Source organism: Eulemur rufifrons, chromosome 15 (genome assembly GCF_041146395.1).
Source record: "Eulemur rufifrons isolate Redbay chromosome 15, OSU_ERuf_1, whole genome shotgun sequence".
Lineage (NCBI taxonomy): Eukaryota > Metazoa > Chordata > Mammalia > Primates > Lemuridae > Eulemur > Eulemur rufifrons.
Window position 1 is genome coordinate 135,843 of NC_090997.1, and position 21,215 is coordinate 157,057.

The following is a 21,215-nucleotide window of genomic DNA, read 5'->3' on the forward strand; positions in this document are numbered from 1 at the left end:
ACCATGGGTCTCTAGACCGCTCTATGCGTGGGCTCAGTTAACTGGCTAGTTCAAAGAGTTATGCCGCAGAGCTTTTGAAATGACCACTGGCATTAGAATTATGTGACAGCTTTTGCAGCACCTTTCACCATAATTGCGACAAAGTTCATCTGTGCCTCCTTAAACCCAAGATTGCTGCCACGGAGAAACGTGTGCTGAGGCCTAGGTCACTTGCTGTTGCCAATACTTGGTATGGCAGTCTGGCAATAAGCCCGTCTGTTAGGTATAATTACACAATCCTATCTCCATTATTTTAAAAGGCAGAGGACCTTTCGCCAGATAGCATAAGGATGAGTCGCTGGAGGGGACGTTTTGTGTGGGGTGGCGGGGGCGAGGGCAGGCCATCTGTCAATCTGATGGGTTATTTTTGTTATCCCTGGAGAGGAGAAGTCGGCATGTGTGTTTCAGACAAAAAGTGCGGATGCCGTTTCAGTCTTAGACAGAAACAGGTCCGCACTTTTCAGCCTGTTCCTTTAAGAATCCATTGATTCATCACCTGGGAATCCACCATTGTTCTCTAGATCCCTCTCTGCATGGGCACAGATAACTGGCTTGTTCCATGAAGAATGCTGCAGAGCTTTTAAATTAACCAGTTCGTTGAGAATTATTTGCCAGGTTTTCACCACGTTTCACCATAACTGTAATAACGTTTGTATGTGCCTCCATAAACCCAATATGGCTGCCACGGACATTACTATGCTGAGGCGTAGCTGACTTGTTGTTGCCTATTTTTGTTAGTGGAGACTGACAAGAAGGCATTCTTCTAAGTATCATTACACCATCCTTTCTCCATTGTTTAAAAATGCAGGGAAATTTTGCAAGTTAGCATAATATTTAATATCTGGAGGGGACTTTTTTTTGGTGGGGTCGTTGTGGGTGGCAGGGTTGGGCCCTTTGTCAGTTTGCAGGTTTGTTTTTATTATCCCCAGAGAGGAGAAGTGGGTATGTGTGTGGCAGAGAAAAATTGCGAATCCTCTTTCAGGTACTGAAACAGGATCCCCACTTTTCACCCCGTTCCTTTAAGAATCCTTTGCTTCATCAGCTGATAATCCACCATGGTTGTCTAGACCCCTCTTTGCATGAGCCCAGAAAACTGCCTGGTTCCAAGAACTATTTCACAGAACTTTTGAAATAACCACTACGTTGAGAATTATTTGCCAGTTTTTGCAGCACCTATCACCATAATTGTTATAAGGTTCACCTATGCCTCCTTAAACCCAAGATGGCTGCTACGGAAATAACTATGCTGAGGCGTAGCTGACTTGGTGTTTCCTATTTTTGTTAGTGGAGACGGACAAGAAGCTATTCTTCTAAGTATCATTCCACCATCCTTTCTCCATTATTTAAAAATGCAGAGAACATTTTGAAAGTTAACATAATAATTAGTAGCTGGAGGGGACATTTTTTTTTTTTTTTTGGTGGGTTCGGTGTGGGTTGGGGAGGGCAGGCCCTCTGTCAGTTCGCTGGTTTTTTATTATCCCCAGAGAGGAGAAGTGGGCATGTGTGTGGCAGGTGAAAAGTGCGGATCCTGTTTCAGTCTTAGACAGAAACAGGATCCGCACATTTCACCCCATTCCATTAAGAGTCCTTTACTTCAACAGCTGGGAATACACCATGGTTTTGTAGGCCACTCTATGCTTAGGCCCAGAAAACTGCGTGTTTCCATGAAGTATTCCACAGAAATTTTGAAATAACCACTATATTGAGAATTATTTGCCAGTTTTTGCAGCACCTTTCACTATAACTGTCATAAGATTCGACTCTTCCTCCTTAATCTCGAGATGGCTGCCATGGACAAAACTATGCTGAAGCCTAGCTCACTTGGTGTGGCCGATTCTTGGTACTGGAGACTGGCAGGATTACATTCTTTTAAGTATTATTCCACCATCCTTTCTCCACTATTTTAAAAGCCAAAGCACGTTTCTGCAGTTAGAATAACAAGGAGTCACTGGAGGGGAAGTTTTTATGTCGGGTCTGGGGGGCTGGTGGGGCAAGCCCTCTGTCAGTTCTGTGGTTTGTTATTATTATCCCCAGAGAGGAGAAGTGGGCATGTGTGTGGCAGGTGAAAAGTGCGGATCCTGTTTCAGAGACTGAAAAAGGATCCGCCCTTTTCATCCTGTTCCTTTAAGATTCCTTTGCTTCATCAGCTGGGAATCCACCATGGTTCTCTACACCCCACTATGCGTGGGCCCACTTAACTCGCTAGTTCCAAGAAGTATGCAACAGCGCTTTTGAAATAACCACTACCATGGAAATTATTTGCCAGCTTTTCTAGCACTTTTACCATAATTTTGATAAGGTTCATCTGTGCTTCCTTAAACCATAGATGCCTGCCACGAACAAACCTATACTGAGGGCTATCTCGCTTGGTGTTGCTAATACTTGCTATGGGAGTCTGACAAGAATCCAGGCTTTAAATTATCATTGCACCATCCTTTCTCCCTTATATTAAAAGGCAGAGCAACTTTCGGCAGTTAACATAAGGATGAGTCACTGGAGGAGACGTTTTTGTGTGGGGTCGGGTGGTTTGGGGGACAGGCCCTCTGTCAGTCCGGCGGTTTGTATTTATTATGCCCAGACAGGGGAAGTGGATATGTGTGTGGCAGGTGAAAAGTGCGGAACCTGTTTCAGTCTTACTGAAACAGGATCCGCACTTTTCAGCCTATTCCTTTAAAATCCATTGATTGATCAGCTAGGAATCCACCATGGTTCCATAGACCCCTCTATGCGTGGGCACAGGTACCTGGCCAGTACCAAGATGTATGCTGCAGAGCTTTTGAAATAAACACTACGTGTAGCATTATTTGCCAGTTTTTCAGCACAAATCACCATAATTGTCATAAGGTTCGTCTGTGCCTCCTTAAACACAAGATGGCTGCCACGGATAAAACTATGCTGAGGCCTAGGTCACTTCGATTTCACGACACTTGTTACTGGAGCCTGCAAGAAGGCCATTCTTTTAAGTATCATTCCACCATTCTTACTCCATTATTTTAAAATGCAGGGGACTTTTGCAAGTTAGCATAATAATTAGTAGCTGGAGGGTACGTTTTTTTTGTGGTGTCGGTGTGTGTGGAAGGTGCAGGCCATCCGTCAGTTCGCTAGTTTGTGTTTATTTTCCTTAGAGAGGAGAAGTGGGCACGTGTCTGGCAGGTCAAAAGTGCTGACCCCGTTTCTGTCTCACACAGAAATGGGACCTGCACTTTTCACCCCGTTCCTTTAAGAATCATTTGCTTCATCAGCTGGGAATCCACCATGGGTCTCTAGAACGCTCTATGCTTTGGCCCAGTGAAGAGGCTAGTTCAAAGAATTATGTCGCAGAGCGCTTGAAATAACCACCACCATGAGAATTATTTGACAGCTTTTGCAGCACCTTTCACAATAATTGTGATAAGGTTCATCTGTGCCTCCTTAAACCCAATGGCCGCCACGGACAAACGTGTGCTGAGGCCTAGGTCACTTGCTGTTGCCAATACTTGGTATGGGTGTCTGGCAATAAACCATTCTTTAGGTATAAGTTGACCATCCTATCTCCATTACTTTAAAAGCCAGAGGACCTTTACCTAGATAGCATAAGGATGAGTCCCTGGAGGGCACGTTTTTGTGTGGGGTGATGGGGGGCGGGGGCAGGCCATCTGTCAATCCAATAGGTTGTTTTTGTTATCCCTAGAGAGGAGAAGTGTGCATGTGTGTTGCAGGCAAAAAGTGCATATACTGTTTCAGTCTCGATCCGCACTTTTCAGCCTGTTCCATTAAGAATCCTTTAATTCATCACCTGGGAATCCACCATGGTTCTCTAGAACCATCTATGCGTGGGACGAGGTAACTGGCTCGTTCCAAGAAGTATGCCGCAGAGCTTTTAAATTAACCAGTACGTTGAAAATTATTTGCCAGGTTTTCAGCACGTTTCACCATAATTCTGATAACGTTTGTATGTGCCTCCTTAAACCCAAGATGGCTGCCACGGACATAACTATGCTGACGCAGAGCTGACTTGGTGGTGCCTATTTTTGTTAGTGGAGACTGGCAAGAATCCATTCTTCTAAGTATCATTCACCCTTCCTTTCTCCATTATTTAAAAATGCAAGGAAATTTTGCAAGTTAGCATAATAATTAGTAGCTGGAGGGGACTTTTTTTTTGTGGGGTCGGGGTGGTTTGGGGGACAGGCCCTCTGTCAGTACGGCGGTTTGTATTTATTATGCCCAAACAGGGGAAGTGAATATGTGTGTGGCAGGTGAAAATTGCGGATCCTGTTTCAGTCTTAGAATGAAACAGGATCTGCACCTTTCAGCCTGTTTCTTTAAAAATCCTTTGATTTATCACCTGGGTATCCACCATGGTTCCCTAGACCCCTCTATCCATGGGCCCGGTAAACTCACCAGTACCAAGTTATATGCCGTAGAGCTTTTGAATTAAATACTACGGATAGACTTATTTGCCAGTTTTTGCAGCACATATCACCATAATTGTGATAAGGTTCGTCTGTGCCTCCTTAATCCCAAGATGGCTGCCGCGGAAAAACGTGTGCTAAGGCCTAGGTCACTTGCTGTTGCCAATACTTTGTATGGGAGTCTGGCAATATGCCAGTCTTTTAGGTACAATTTCACCATCCTATCGCAATTATTTTAAAAGGCAGAGGATCTTTCGCCAGATAGCATAAGGATGTGTCGCTGGCATAAGGATCGACGTTTGTGTGTGGGGTGGCCGGGGGCGTGGGCAGACCATCTGTCAATCCGATGCATTGTTTTTCTTATCCCTTGAGAGGAGAAGTTGGCCTGTGTGTTGCACTCAAAAAGTGCAGATCCTATTTCCGTCTTAGACTGAAACAGGATCCACACTTTTCAGCCTGTTCCTTTAAGAATCCTTTGATTCATCACCTGGGAATCCACCATGGTTCTCGAGACCCCTCTATGCGTGGGCACAGGTAACTGGCTTGTTCCAAGAAGTATGCCGCAGAGCTTTTGAATTAACCAGAACGTTTAGAATTATTTGCCAGCTTTTCAGCAGGTTTCACCCTAATTTTGATAACGTTTGTATGTCCCTCCTTAAAATCAAGTTGGCTGCCACGGACATAACTATGCTGAAGCGTAGCTGACTTGGTGTGGCCTATTTTTGTTAGTGGAGACTGACAAGAAGCCATTCTTCTAAGTATCATTCCACCATCCTTTCTCCATTATTTAAAAATCCAGGGAAATTTTGCAAGTTAGCATAATAATTAGTAGCTGGAGGGGACTTTTTTTTTTGTGGGGTCAGTGTGGGTGGGGGTGGCATGCCCTCTGTGAGTTCGCTGGTTTCTTTTTATTATCCCCAGAGAGGAGAAGTGGGCATGTGTGTGGCAGGTGAAAAGTGCGGATCCTGTTTCAGTCTTAGACAGAAACAGGATCCGCACTTTTCACCCCGTTCCATTGAGAATCCTTTGCTTCATCAGCTGGGAATCCACCATGGTTCTCTAGACCCCTCTATGTGTGGGCCCAGAAAACTGCCTGGTTCTAAGACGTATTCCACAGACCTTTTCAAATAACCACTAAGTAGAGAATTATTTGCCAGTTTTAGCAGCACCTTTCACCATAATTGTCATAATGTTCGTGTCTTCCCCCTTTATCTCGAGATGACTGCCATGGACAGAAATATGCTGAGGCTCAGCTCACTTGGTGTGGCCGATACTTGGTACTGGAGACTGGCAAGAATACATTCTTTGAAGAATCATTCCACCATCCTTTCTCCACTATTTTACAAGCCAGAGCACCATTTGGCAGTGAGAATAACAAGGAGTCGCTGGAGGGGAAGTTATTATGTGGGGTCTGGGGGGCTGGGGGTCAAGCCCTCTGTCAGTTCTGTGGTTTGTTTTTATTATTCCTAGAGAGGACAAGTGCACATGTGTGTGGCAGGTGAAAAGTGCGGATCCTGTTTCAGTAACTGAAACAGGATCCGCACTTTTCATCCTGTTCCTTTAAGAATACTTTGCTTCATCAGCTGGGAATCCAGCATGGTTCCCTAGACCCCTTAAGACATAGGCCCAGGTAACTGGCCAGTACCAAGATGTATGCCACAGAGCTTTTCAAATAAACACTACGTGTAGAATTATTTGCCAGTTTTTGTAGCACATATCACCAAAATTGTGATAAGGTTCGTCTGTGCCTCCTTAAACATATGATGGCTGCCAGGGAGAAAACCATGCTGAGGCCTAGCTTACCTGGATTTCACGACACTTGTTACTGGAGCCTGGAAGTAGGCCATTCTTTTAAGTAGCATTCCACCATCTTTTCTCCATTATTTTAAAATGCAGGGAAAATTTTGCAAGTTAGCATAATAATTAGAAGCTGGAGGGGACTCTTTTATTTTTGTGGGGTTGGTGTGGGTGGGGGGCACTGGTCCTCTGTCTGTCGCTGCTTTGTGATTATTTTCCCCAGAGAGGAGAAGTGGGCATGTGTGTGACAGGTGAAAAGTGCGGATCCCGTTTCTGTCTTAGATTGAAACAGGACCTGCACTTTTCACCCCGTTCCTTTAAGAATCCTTTGATTCATCAGCTGAGAATCCACCATGGGTCTCTAGAGTGATCTATGCCTGGGCCCAGTTAACTGGCTAGTTGAAACAATTATGCCGTAGAGCTTTTGAAATAACCACTACCATGAGAATTGTTTGACAGCTATAGCAGCACCTTTCACCATAATTGTGATAAGGTTCATCTGTCCCTCCTTAAACCCAAGATGGCTTCCACGGACAAAGCTATGCTGAGGCCTATGTCACTTGCTGTTACCAATACTTGGTATGGGAGTCTGGCAATAAGCCAGTCTTTTAGGGATAATTCCACCATCCTATCTCCATTATTTTAGAAGGCAGAGGACTTTTCGCCAGATAGCATAAGGATGAGTCGCTGGAGGGAATTTTTTTGTGTGGAGTGGTGGGGGCCGTGGTCAGGCCATCAGTCAATCTGATGGGTTGTTTTTTTTATCCCTAGAGACGAGAAGAGGGCATGTGTTTTACAGGCAAAAAGTGCGGAACCTGTTTCAGTCTTACACAGAAACAGGATCCGCACTTCCCCCCCCCCCCCGTTCCATTAAGTATACTTTGCTTCATAAGCTGGGAATCCACCATGGTTCTCTAGACCCCTCTATGCTTGGGCCCAGAAAACTGCCTGGTTCCAAGAAGTATTCCACAGAGCTTTTGAAATAACCACTACGTTGAGAATTATTTGCCAGTTTTTGCAGCACCTTTCACCATAATTGTCATAATGTTCGCCTCTTCCTCCTTAATCTCGAGATGGCTGCCATGGACAAAACTATGCTGAGGCCTAGCTCACTTCGTGTGGCCGATAGTTTGCACTGGAGACTGGGAAGAATACATTTTTTTAAGTATCATTCCACCATCCTTTCTCCACTATTTTAAAAGCCAGAGCACCTTTCGGGAGTTAGAATAACAAGGAGTCACTGGAGGGGAATTTTTTATTAGGGGTCTGGGGGGCTGGTGGGGCCAGCCCTCTCTCAGATCTGTGGTTTATTTTTATTATCCTCAGAGAGGAGAAGTGAGCATGTGTGTGGCAGGTGAAAAGTGCTGATCCTGTTTCAGAGACTGAAACAGGATCCGCACTTTTCATCCCATTCCTTTAAGAATCCTTTGCTTCATCAGCTAGGAATCCACCATGGTTCTCCACACTCCACTATGCGTGGGCCCTGTTAACTAGCTAGTTGAAAGAAGTATGCCGCAGAGCTTTTGAAATAACCACTACCATGTTAATTATTTGCCAGCTTTTCCAGCACTTTTACCATAATTTTGATAACGTTCATCTGTGCTTCCTTAAACCCTAGATGGCTGCCACGGACAAACCTATACTGAGGGCTACCTCGCTTGGTGTTGCCAATACTTGGTACGGGAGTCTGACAAGAATCCAGTCTTTTAATTATCATTGCACCATCCTTTCTCCCTTATATTAAAAGGCAGAGCAACTTTCGGCACTTAGCATAAGGATGAGTCACTAGAGGGTACGTTTTTGTGTGGGGTCGGGGTGGGTGGGGGACAGGCCCTCTGTCAGTCCGGCGGTTTGTATTTACTATGCCCAGACAGGGGAAGTGGATATGTGTGTGGCAGGTGAAAAGTGCGGAACCTGTTTCAGTCTTAGACTGAAACACGATCCGCACTTTTGAGCCTGTTCCTTTAAAAATCCTTTGAATCATCAGCTGGGAATCCACCATGGTTCCATAGACCCCTCTATGCATGGGCCCAGGTATCTTGCCAGTACCAAGATGTATGCGGCAGAGCTCTGGAAATAAACACTACGTGTAGAATTATTTGCCCGTATTTTCAGCACATTTCACCATAATTGTGACAAGGGTCGTGTGTGCCTCCTTAAACACAAGATGGCTGCCACGTAGAAAACTATGCTGAGGCCTAGCTCACTTGGATTTCACGACACTTGATACTGGAGCCTGGAAGGAGGCCATTCTTTTAAGTATCATTCCATCATCCTTTCTCCTTTATTTTAAAATGCAGGGAAACTTTTGCAAGTTAGCATAATAATTAGTAGCTGGAGGGGACTTTTTTTGTTGTTGTGTCGGTGTGGGTGGGGGTGCAGGCCCTCTGGCAGTTCGCTCGTTTGTTTTTATTTTCCCCAGAGAGGACAAGTGGGCATGTGTGTGGCAGGTGAAAAGTGCAGATCCCGTTTCAGTCTTACACTGAAAGAGGACCCTCACTTTTCACCCCATTCCTTTAAGAATCCTTTGCTTCATCAGCTGGTAATCCACCATGGGTCTCTGTACCGCTCTATGCGTGGGCCCAGTTAACTGGCCAGTTCAAACAATTATGCTGCAGAGGTTTTGAAATAACCACTACCATGAGAATTATTTGACAGCTTTTCAGCACTTTTCACCATAATTTTGATAAGGTTGATCTTTGCCTCCTTAAACCCAAGATGGCTGCCACGGACAAACGTGTGCTGAGGCCTAGGTCACTTGCTGTTGCCAATACTTGGTATGGGAGTCTGGCAATAAGCCAGTCTTTTAGGTATAATTCCATCATCCTATCTCCATTATTTTAAAAGGCAGAGGACCTTTCGCCAGATAGCATCAGGATCAGTCGCTGGAGGGGACGTTTTTGTGTGGGGTGGTGGGGGTGGGAGCAGGCCATCGGTCAATCCAATAGGTTGTTTTTGTTATCCCTAGAGAGGAGAAGTGGGCCTGTGTGTTGCAGGCAAAAAGAGCGGATCCTGTTACAGTCTTAGACTGAAACAGCATCCGTACTTTTCAGCCTGTTCCTTTTAGAATCCTTTGATTCATCACCTGGGAATCCACCATGGTTCTCTAGACCCCTCTTTGCGTGGGCAAAGGTAATTGGCTTGTTCCAAGAAGTATGCCAGAGAGCTTTTGAATTAACCAGTACGTTGAGAATTCTTTACCAGTTTTTCAGCACCTTTCACCATAATTCTGATAACGTTTGTATGTGCCTCCTTAAACCCAAGATGGCTGCCACAGTCATAACTATGCTGAGGCGTAGCTGACTTGGTGGTGCCTATTTTTGTTAGTGGAGACTGACAAGAAGCCATTCTTCTAAGTATCATTCCAACATCCTTTTTCCATTATTTAAAAATGCAGAGAAATTTTGCAAGTTGGCATAATAACTAGTAGCTGAAGGGGACGTTTTTTTTTTTTGTGGGGTCCTTGTGGGGGAAGGGAAGGCCCTCTGTCAGTTCTCTGGTTTGTTTTTATTATCTCTTGAGAGGAGAAGTGGGCATGTGTGTGGCAGGTGAAAGTGCGGATCCTGTTTCAGTGTTAGACAGAAACAGCATCCGCACTTTTCACCCCGTTCCATTAAGAGTCCTTTGCTTCATCAGCTGGGAATCCGCCATGGTTCTCTAGACCCCTCTATGCGTGGGCCCAGAAAACTGCCTGGTTCCAAGAAGTATTCCACAGAGCTTTTGAAATACCACTACGTTGAGAATTATTTGCAAGGTTTTGCAGCACCTTTCACCATAAATGTATTAAGGTTCATCTCTTCCTCCTTAATCTCGAGATGGCTGTCATGGTAAAAACTGTGCTGAGGCCTAGCTCACTTGGTGTGGCCGATACTTGGTACTGGAGACTGTCAAGAATACATTCTTTTATGCATCATTCCACCATCCTTTCTCCACTATTTTAAAAGCCAGAGCACCTTTCGGTAGTTAGAATAACAAGGAGTCGCTGGAGGGAAAGTTTTTATGTGGGGTGTAGGGGGCGGGTGGGGCAAGCCCTCTGTCAGATCTGTGGTTTGTTTTTACTATTTCCAGAGAGGGGAAGTGGGCATGTGTGTGGCAGGTAAACAGTGCGGATCCTGTTTCAGAGACTGAAACAGGATCCGCACTTTTCATCTTGTTCCTTTAAGAATCCTTTGCTTCATCAGGTGGGAATCCACCATGGTTCTCTACACCCCACTAAGCATGGGCCCAGTTAACTGGCTAGTTAAAAGAAGTATGCCGCTGAGCATTTTAAATAACCACTACCATGGAAATTATTTGCCAGCTTTTCCAGCACTTTTTCCATAATTTTGATAAGGTTCATCTGGGCTTCCTTAAACCCTAGATGGCTGCCACAGACAAACCTATACTGAGGGCTATCTGGCTTGGTGTTGCCAATACTTGGTACGGGAGTCTGACAACAATCCAGTCTTTTAATTATCTTTGCACCATCCTTTCCACCTTATATTAAAAGGCAGAGCAACTTTTGGCAGTTAGCATAAGGAGAGTCACAGGAGGGGACGTTTTTGTGTGGTGTCGGGGTGGGTTGGGGGACAGGCGCTCTGTCAGTCTGGCAGTTTGTATTTATTATGCCCTTACAGGGGAAGTGGATATGTGTGTGGCAGGTGAAAAGTTCTTATCCTGTTTCAGTCTTATACTGAAACTGGATCCGCACTTTTCAGCCTGTTTCTTTAAAAATCCTTTGATTCATCAGCTGGGAATCCACCATGGTTCCCTAGACCCCTCTTATACTTCTCCATCTATTCACCAAGCTGTAATTGCTGAACAACTAGGAAAACTTGCCCAAGGAATCAGTCAGTTGGATAAAGAACTACACCTACAGGTTGTTGCAAGACATGAAGATTTACTGGCACAAGCAACTGGTATTGAGTCTTTGTAAGGTGTTTTTCAGATCATGCAGACAAGAATTGGTGCTTTACAGGGAGCTGTTGATAGGATGAAAGCAAAAATTGTTGAGCCATACAATAAAATAGTAGCCTGTACTGCACAACTAGCAAGACTTCAGGTTGCCTGTGATTTGCTTCGGAGAATTATTCGCATTTTGTATCTCTGTAAGAGACTCCAAGGACAACTACAAGGAGGAAGTAGAGAGATAACAAAAGCTTCTCAGAGTCTCAATGAACTTGATTATCTTTCTCAAGGAATAGATCTTTCTGGAATAGAAGTAATAGAAAATGATCTGCTTTTTATTGCAAGAGCTCGACTTGAAGTGGAAAATCAAGCTAAGCGCCTACTGGAGCAAGGTGTGGAGATTCAGAATCCTACTCAAGTCGGAACAGCTCTTCAGGTTTTCCATAATCTTGGAATTTTGAAGGATACTATTATCAGTGTTGTGGATGGATATCGTGTTACTTTAGAGGAAAATATCAAGAATGCGTTAGACATCAAAGTTTTGACTCAGCCTTCCCAGTCAGCTGTGAGAGGGGGTCCTGGACGATCTACCATGCCAACCCCAGGAAATACTACAGCATTTCGTGCTTCCCTCTGGACCAATATGGAGAAACTTATGGATCTTATTTGCTCTGTTTGTGGACAGGTACAACATCTACAAAAAGTATTAGCCAAAAAGAGAGACCCTGTTTCTCATATTTGTTTCATTGAAGAAATACTTAAGGATGGACAACCTGAAATTTTCTACAAGTTTTGGAATTCAGTTACTGAGGCACTTCCTTCTCAATTTCATGGGACAATAAACACTTCTGCGTTTTTGAAACAGGCATGTGAAGGAGAATACCCTAAATTATTGCGTCTCTATAATGACTTCTGGAAGCGTCTTCAACAATACAGTCAAAATAGCCAAGGGAATTTTAATGCAAGTGGAACTACAGACCTCTTTGTTGACCTACAGCACATGGAAGATGATACACAAGATATATTCATACCAAAAAAGTCAGATTATGATCCAGAAAGGGCTTTGAAAGACTCACTGCAGCCCTGAGGCTGCTTACCTGTCAAAATCCTTATCCCTGCTCTTCGATCCTATCAACTTGGTGTTTCCCCCTGGTGGTCTAAATCCTCCTTCCTCTGATGAACTTGATGGTATCATTAAAACTATAGCAAGTGAACTAAATGTAGCTGCTGTTGATGCAAACCTCACATTAGCTGTGTCAAAAAACGTGGCAAAGACCATTCAGTTATATGGTGTAAAATCAGAGCAGCTTCTTTCCACACAAGGAGATGCAAGTCAGGTGATTGGGCCTCTTACTGAAGGACAGAGAAGCAATGTGGCAGTAGTGAATTCACTGTACAAGTTGCACCAGTCAGTAACAAAGGTAGTTTCCAGTCAGAGCTCGTTCCCACCGGCAGCTGAGCAAACTATAATTTCAGCCCTAAAGGGGATCCATGCTCTTATGGAAAATGCTGTGCAACCCTTACTGACTTCAGTGGGAGATGCTATAGAGGACATGATCATCACCATGCATCAGGAAGATTTTTCTGGGTCACTATCCAGCTCAGGAAAGCTCGATGTTCCTTGTTCTCTGTACATGAAGGAGCTACAAGGTTTCATTGCCAGAGTTATGAGTGATTATTTTAAACACTTTGAATGCTTAGATTTTGTCTTTGATAACACTGAAGCTATTGCCCAAAGAGCAATTGAACTTTTTATCTGCCACGCCAGTCTCATCAGACCTCTTGGTGAAGGTGGGAAAATGCGACTTGCTGCTGATTTTGCACAGATGCAGTTGGCTGTGGGTCCCTTCTGCAGACGAGTTTCCAACTTAGGAAAGTCCTATCGAATGCTGAGGTCATTCAGACCACTGCTCTTCCAGACAAGTGAAAATGTGGCCAATAGTCCTACACTCGGGGACATCATTCCTTTCAGCATCGTCATTCAGTTTTTGTTCACAAGAGCACCTGCTGAGATGAAGTCCCTGCTCCAGAAGGCAGAGTGGTCCCACGCACGCTTCTCTCAGTGGCTGGACGACCATCCGTCTGAAAAGGACAGGCTCCTCCTCATCAGGGGAGACCTGGAAGCTTACGTCCAGACAGTGAGAAGTAGAGAAGGCAAAGAATTTGCACCAGTTTATCCCATAATGGTTCAGCTGCTTCAAAAAGCTATGTCTGCTCTTCAGTAACAATATGAAATCCAATCTCCACTTCGTGCTAACCCATTCATAGTCGGCAGTTAAGTAACACATACTCTAAAATTTAGACAGCAACTATTTACTATTTTCAGAATGTAATGGATTTTTCTGTATTTCCTGTTGATCTTTATTTACTTCTTTAGCACTTCTACTTTAAGTAGCATAAAATGTCAAAAGATTCATCATCACAGCCTTTAAAATTCATGGACCTGATTATTCCAGAGAGATTCTTTTTTTCCTTTCAGACTTTTGTACAAGGCTAAAATTTCTTTATCACCTAAGTTCCACTATGGGTACATCTACACAAAGTCCCCATTGCTTCTAAAGGGATATGAACAAGTTACAGGTAGCCTGTTTTTCCCAAGCTGCCCTCTTCCTGAGCTCAGTGGTTCCCAAATATGGCTGCACACTGACAACACCAGGGGAGTTTTAAAAAAATCCTGATGCGCGACTTACACTCCATAGTAATTAACCTGTCTGGAAGAGGGAGTGGGAGCCAGGCATCAGTATTTTTTTTTTTTTAAATCCCCACAGTGATTCCAATATGCAACAAAAGTTTGGGAACCACTAACATATTCAAAATTAAGATGTAGGGTTAAATGTTCTTGTTTAAATATGTCATACTGAATCTTTAAATAAAGCAAGGCTTTCTCAAAAAAAAAAAAAAAAACATACAACTTGGCCAGTACCAAGTTGTATGCCACAGAGATTTTGAAATAAACACTACGTGTAGAATTATTTGTCAGTTTTTGCAGCACATATCACCATAATTGTGATAAGGTTGGTCTATACCTCCCTAAACACAAGATGGCTGCCACGGAGAAAACTATGCTGAGGCCTAGCTCACTTGGATTTCACGACACTTGTTACTGGAGCCTGGAAGGAGGCCATCCTTTTAAGTAGCATTCCACCATCCTTTCTCCATTATTTTAAAAGGCAGGGAAACTTCTGCAAGTTAGCATTATAATTAGTAGCTGGAGGGGACTTTTTTTTGTGGGGTCAGTGTGCGTGTGGGGGGCAGGCCCTCTGTCAGTTCACTGGTTTGTTTTTATTATCCCCAGAGAGGAGATGTGGGCATGTGTGTGGCAGGTGAAAAGTGCGGATCCTGTTTCAGTCTTAGAATGAAACAGGATCCGCACTTTTCACCATGTTCCTTTAAGTATCCTTTGCTTCCTTAGCTGGGAATCCACCATGGTTCTCTAGACCGCTCTATGCGTGGGCCCAGTTAACTGGCTAGTTCAAAGAAGTATGCCGCAGAGCTTTTGAATTAACCACTAAGTTTAGAATTATTTTCCCGTTTTTGCAGTAAGTTTACCCATAATTGTGATAACGTTTTATGTACCTCCTTAATCCCAAGATGGCTGCCACAGACATAAATATGTTGAGCTGTAGTTCACTTGGTGTTGCTGATACTTGTTACTGGAGACTGACAAGAAGTCATTCTTTTAAGTATCATTCCACCATCCTTTCTCCATTATTTTAAAAAGTAGAGTACCTTTCTTGAATAGCATAATAATGAGTCACTGGAGGGGAAGTTTTTATGTGGGGTCTGGGGGGCTGGTGGGGCAAGCCCTCTGTCAGTTCTGTGCTTTGTTTGTATTATCCCCAGAGAGGAGAAGTGGGCATGTGTGTGGCAGGTAAACAGTGCGGATCCTGTTTCAGTCTTAGTCTCAAACAGGATCCGCCATTTTCACCCCGTTCCTTTAAAATCCTTTGATACATCAGCTGGGAAACCACCATGGTTCTCTAGACCCCTCAATGCATGGGATCAGGAAACTGGCTAGTTCCTAGAAATAATCCGCAGAGCTTTTGAATTAATCACTAAGTGGAGAGTTATTTGCCAGTGTTTGCAACACCTATCTCCAAAATTGTGATAAGTTTCTTCTGTGCCTCCTTAAACCCAAGATGGCTTCCATGGAGAAAACTATGCTGAGGCCTAGCTCTCTTTGTTTTGACAATACTTGTTACTGGAGCTTGGAAGGAGGCCATTCTTTTAAGTGTCATTCCACCATCCTTTCTCCATTACTTTAAAATGCAGGAAATCTTTTGCAAGTTAGCATAATCATTAGTAGCTTGAGGGGACTTTTTTTTGTGTGGGGTGTGGGGCGCAGGCCCTCTGTCATTTTGCTGGTTTGTTTTTATTATCCCCAGAGAGGAGAAGTGGGCATGTGTGTGGCAGGTGAAAAGTGCAGATCCTGTTTCAGAGATTGAAACAGGATCCCCACTTTTAACCCCGTTCCATTAAGAATCCTTCGCTTCATCAGCTGGGAATCCACCATGGTTCTCTAGAGCCCTCTATGCGTGGGTCTAGTTAACTGGCTAGTTCAAAGAAGTATGCCACAGATCTTTTGAAATAACCACTACGATGGCTATTATTTGTCAGCGTTCCAGCACCTTTTACCATAATTTTGATAAGGTTGATCTGCACTTCCTTAAACCCAAGATGGATGCCACGGACAAACCTATACTGATGGCTAGCTCGCTTGGTGTTGCCAATACTTGGTACAGGAGTCTGGCAAGAAGCCAGTCTTTTAAGTATCATTGCACCATCCTTTCACCATTATATTATAAGGCAGAGCAACCTTTGGCAGTTAGCATAAGGATGAGTCCCTGGAGGGGATGATTTTGTGTGGGGTCAGGGTGGGTGTTGGGACAGGCCCTCTGTCAGTCTGACGGTTTGTACTTATTATGCCCAGACAGGGGAAGTGGATATGTGTGTGGCAGGTGAAAAGTGCGGATCCTGTTTCAGTCTTAGACTGAAATAGGATCCACACTTTTCAGCCTGTTTCTTTAAAAATCCTTTGATTCATCAGCTGGGAATCCACTATAGTTTCCTAGACCCCTCTATGCATGGGGCCAGGTAACTGGCCAGTAACAAGATGTATGCTGAAGAGCTTTTGAAATAATCACTATGTGTAGAATTATTTGCCAGTTTTTGCAGCACATATCACCATAATTGTGATAAGGTTGGTCTGTGCCTCCTGAAACACAAGATGGCTGCCACGGAGAAAACTATGCTGAGGCCTAGCTCACTTGGTTTTCACGATACTTGTTACTGGAGCCTGGAAGGACGCCATTCTTATAACTATCATTCCACCATCCTTTCTCCACTATTTTAAAATGCAGGGAACCTTTTGCAAGGTTGAATAATAATTAGTAGCTGGAGGGGACTTTTTTTTTTTGTGGGGTCAGTATGGGTGGGGGGCACAGGCCCTCTGTCAGTTCGCAGGTTTGTTTTTATTTTCCCCAGAGAGGAGAAGTGGGCATCTGTGTGGCAGGTGAAAAGTGCGGATCCCGTTTCTGTCTTAGACTGAAACGGGATCCGCACTTTTCAGCCCGTTACTTTAAAAATCCTTTGATTCATCAGCTGGGAATCCAACATGGTGTTTTACACCCCTCTATGCATGGGCCCAGGTAACTGGCTAGTTCCAAGAAGTATTCCCCAGAGCTTTTGAAATAATCACTACGTGGAGAATTATTTGCCAGTTTTTGCAGCACCTATCACCATAATTGTGAAAAGGTTCGTCTGTGCCTCCTTAAACCCAAGACGGCTGCCACGGAGAAAACTATGCTGAGGCCTAGCTCACTTGGTTTTGATGATAATTGTTACTGGAGCCCGGAAGGAGACCATTTTTTTTAAGTATCGTTCCACCACACTTTCTCCATTATTTTAAAATGCAGAGACCCTGTTGCAAGTTAGCATAATAATTAGTAGCTGGCAGGGATGTTTCTTTCTGGTGGGGTTGGGGTAGGTGGGGGGGGTGGTCCTCTGTCAGTTCACTGGTTTGTTTTTATTATCCCCTGAGAGGGGAAGTGGGCATGTGTGTGGCCGTTCCTTTAAGAATCCTTTGCTTCATTAGCTGGGACTCCACCATGGTTCTCTAGACGACTCTATGCGTGGGCTCAATTAACTGGCTAGTTCAAAGAATTATGCCACAGAGCTTTTGAGACAACCACTACCATGAGAATTATTTGACAGCTTTTGCAGCACCTTTCACCATAACTGTGATAAGATTCATCTGTGCCCCCTTTAAACCCAAGATGGCCACCACGGACAAACCTATACTGAGGTCTACTTCACTTCGTGTTGCCAATACATGGTACGGGAGTCTTGCAAGAAGCCATTCTTTTAAGTGTAAATCCACCATCCTTTCTCCATTATTTTAAAAGGCAGAGGACCTTTCGCCAGATAGCATGAGTATGAGTCGCTGGAGGGGACGTTTTAGTGTGGGGTGGTGGGGGACAGGGGCAGGCCATCTGTGAATCCGATGGGTTGTTTTTGTTATCCCTAGAGAGAAGTGGGCATGTGTGTTGCAGGAAAAAAGTGCGGATCCTGTTTCAGTCTTAGACTGAAACAGGATCCGCACTTTTCAGCCTGTTCCTTTAAAAATCCTTTGATTCATTACCTGGGAATCCACCATGGTTCTCTGGAACACTCTATGCGTGGGCACAGGTAACTGGCTTGTTCCAAGAATTATGCAGCATAACTTTTGAATTAACCACTACGTAGAGAATTGTTTGCCAGTTTTTGCAGAACATTTCACCATAATTCTGATAACGTTTGTATGTACCTCCTTAAACCCAAGATGGCTGCCTCTGACATAACTATGCTGAGGGTTAGGTCACTTGGTGTTGCCAGTCCTTCTTACTGGAGACTGACAAGAAGCCATTATTTTAAGTATCACTGGACCATTCTTTCTCCATTATTTTAAAAGGCAGGGCACCTTTCGCAAGATAGCATAGTAATAAGTCACTGGAGGGGAAGCTTTTGTGTGGAGTCGCGGGGGATGTGTGGGCAGGCCCACTGTCAGTCTGGCGGTTTGTTTTTGTTATCCACAGAGAGGAGAAATTGGCATGTGTGTGTCAGGTAAAAAGTGCAGATCACATTTCAGTCTTAGTCTGAAACAGGATCCGCACTTTACAGCCCGTTCCTTTAAGAATCCTTTGCTTCATCAGCTGAGAATGCACCATCATTCTCTAGACCGCTCCATACCGGAGCAGGCAAGAAGCCATTCTTTTAAGTATCATTCCACCATCGTTTCACCATTATTTTAAAAGACAGAGCACCTTTCGTCATTTACCATAAGAATGAGTGGATGGAGGGGACGTTTTGTGGGGGATCCTAGGTGAGGTGGAGGGCCAGGCCCTATGTCAGTCCGGTCGTTTTTTTTTTTTTATTATGCCTAGAGTGGAGAAGTCGGCATGAGTTTGACAGGTGAAAAGTGCGGATCCTGTTTCAGTCTTAGATTGTAACAGGATCCGCAATTTACAGCCCATTCCTTTAAGAATCCTGTGCTTCATCAACTGAGCATCCACCATGGTTCTCAAGACCCCTCTATGTGTGGGCCCAGAAAACTGCCTGGTTCCTGAAGTATGCCACAGATCTTTTGAAATAACCACTAAGTTGAGAATTATTTGCCAGTTTTTGCAGCACCTTTCACCATAATTGTCATAAGGTTCGTCTCTTCCTCCTTAATCTCGAGATGGATGCCATGGACAAAATTATGCTGAGGCCTAGCTCACTTGGTGTGGCCGATACTTGGTAGTGGAGACTGGCAAGAATATATTGTTTTCAGTATCATTCCACCATCCTTTCATCACTATTTTAAAGGCCAGAGAACGTTTCGGTATTAAGCATAACAAGGAGTCACTGGAGGGGAAGTTTTTATTTGGGTTCTGGGGGGTTGGTGAGGCAAGCCTTCTGTCAGTTCTGTGGTTTGTTTTTACTATCCCCAGAGAGGAGAAGTGGACATGTGTGTGGCAGGTGAAAAGTGCAGATCCTGTTTCAGTCTCTGAAACAGGATCTGCACTTTTCACCCCATTCCTTTAAGAATCCTTTGATTCATCAGCTGGGAATCCACCATGGTTCTCTAGACCCCTCTATGCATGGGCCCTGTTAACTGGCTAGTTCAAAGACGTATGCCGCAGAGCTTTTGAAATAACCACTACCAAAGGAATTATTTGCCAGCTTTTCAAGCACCTTTTACTATAATTTTGCTAAGATTCATCTTTGCTTCCTTAAACCCAAGATGGCTGCCACAGACAAATCTATACTGAGGGCTAGCTCGCTTGGTGTTGCCAATACTTGGAATGGTAGTCTGGCAAGAAGCCAATCTTTTAAGTATCATTGCACCATGCTTACTCCCTCATATTAAAAGGCAGAACAACTTTCGGCTGTTAGCATAAGGATGAGTCACTGTGGGGACATTCTTGTGTGGTGTCGGTGTGGGTGGGGGGACAGGCCTTCTGTCAGTCCGGCGGTTTGTGTTTATTATGCCCCGACTGGGGAAAGGGATATGTGTGTGGCAGGTGTAAAGTGCGGATCCTGTTTCAGTCTTAGACTGAAACAGGATCCGCACTTTTGAGCCCATTTCTTTAAAAATCCTTCAAATGATCAGCTGGGAATCCACCACGATTCTCTAGACCCGTCTATGCATAGGCCCAGGTAACTAGCTAGTTCCAAGAAAAATGCCGCAGAGCTTCTGAAATAATCACTACGTAGAGAATTATTTGCCAGTTATTGCAGCACCTATCACCATGGCTGTGGTAAGGTTCGTGTGTGCCTCCTTAATCCCAAGATGGCTGCCACGGACAAACTTATGCTGAGGCGTAAGTCACTTGCTGTTGCCAATACTTGGTACGGGATTCTGGCAATAAGCCAGTCTTTTAAGTATCATTCAACCATCCTTTCTCCATTATTTTAAAAGGCACAGGACCTTTCACCAGATAGCATAAGGATGAGTCGCTGGAGGGGACGTTTTTGTGTGGGGTGGTGAGGGGCGGGGGCAGGCCATCTGTCAATCTGATGGGTTCTTTTTGTTATCCTTAGAGAGGAGAAGTTGGCATGTGTGTTGCAGGCAAAAAGTGCGGATCCTGTTTCAGTCGTAGACTGATACATGATCTGCACTTTTCATCCTGTTCCTTTAAGAATCCTTTAATTCATCACCTGGGAATCCACCATGGTTCTCGATACAAATCTATGCATGGGCACAGGTAACTGTCTTTTTCCAAGAAGTATGCCGATGAGCTTTTGAAATAACCACTAACATGGGAATTCTTTGCCAGGTTTTCCAGCACCTTTTACCATAATTTTGATAAGGTTCATCTGTGCTTGCTTTAAACGAAGATGGCTGCCACGGACAAACCTATACTGAGGCCTATCTCGCTTGGTGTTGCCAATACTTGGAATGGCAGTCTGTCAAGAAGCCAATCTTTTAAGTATCATTTCATCATCCTTACTCCCTTATATTAAAAGGAAGAACAAATTTAGGCAGTTAGCATAAGGATGAGTTGCTGGAGGGGAAGTATTTGTGTGGGGTGATTGTAGGTGGGGGCAGGCCATCTGTCAATCCGATGGGTTCTTTTTGTTATTCATAGAGAGGAGAAATGGGCATGTGTGTTGCAGGAAAAAAGTGCGGATCCTGTTTGAGTCTTAGACTGAAACAGGATCTGCACTCTTCAGCCTGTTCCTTTAGGAATCCTTTGCTTCATCACCTGGGAATCCACCATTGTTCTCTAACTCCTCTATGCATGGGCACAGGTAACTGGCTTGTTCCAAGAAGTACGCTGCAGAGCTTTTGAATTGACCACTATGTTGAAAATTGTACGCCAGTTTTGGCAGCATGTTTCACCATAATTGTGATAACGTTTGTATGTACCTCCTTAAAACCAAGATGGCTGCCACAGACATAACTAGGCTGAGGCGTAGGTCACTTGGTGTTGCCGTTCCCTGTTAATGGAGACTGAAAAGAAGCCATTCTTTTAAGTATCATTCCACCATCCTTTCTCCATTATATTAAAAGGCAGAGCACCTTTCGCCAGATAGCATAATTATCAGTTCCTGGAGGGGACGTTTTTGTGGGGAGTC

General features: G+C 44.2%; 1 protein-coding gene across 1 annotated transcript; it reads left to right on the plus strand.

The window, feature by feature from the left end:
* The first annotated feature begins 10,042 nt into the window (after nt 1–10,042).
* Nucleotides 10,043–13,451, plus strand: LOC138395599 (conserved oligomeric Golgi complex subunit 5-like). The gene is given in 4 exon segments (XM_069488447.1): nt 10,043–10,054; nt 10,957–11,085; nt 11,800–12,197; nt 12,199–13,451. Coding segments are annotated over 4 exon segments (1,680 nt in total). The 3' UTR covers nt 13,340–13,451.
* The last annotated feature ends 7,764 nt before the right edge of the window (nt 13,452–21,215 follow it).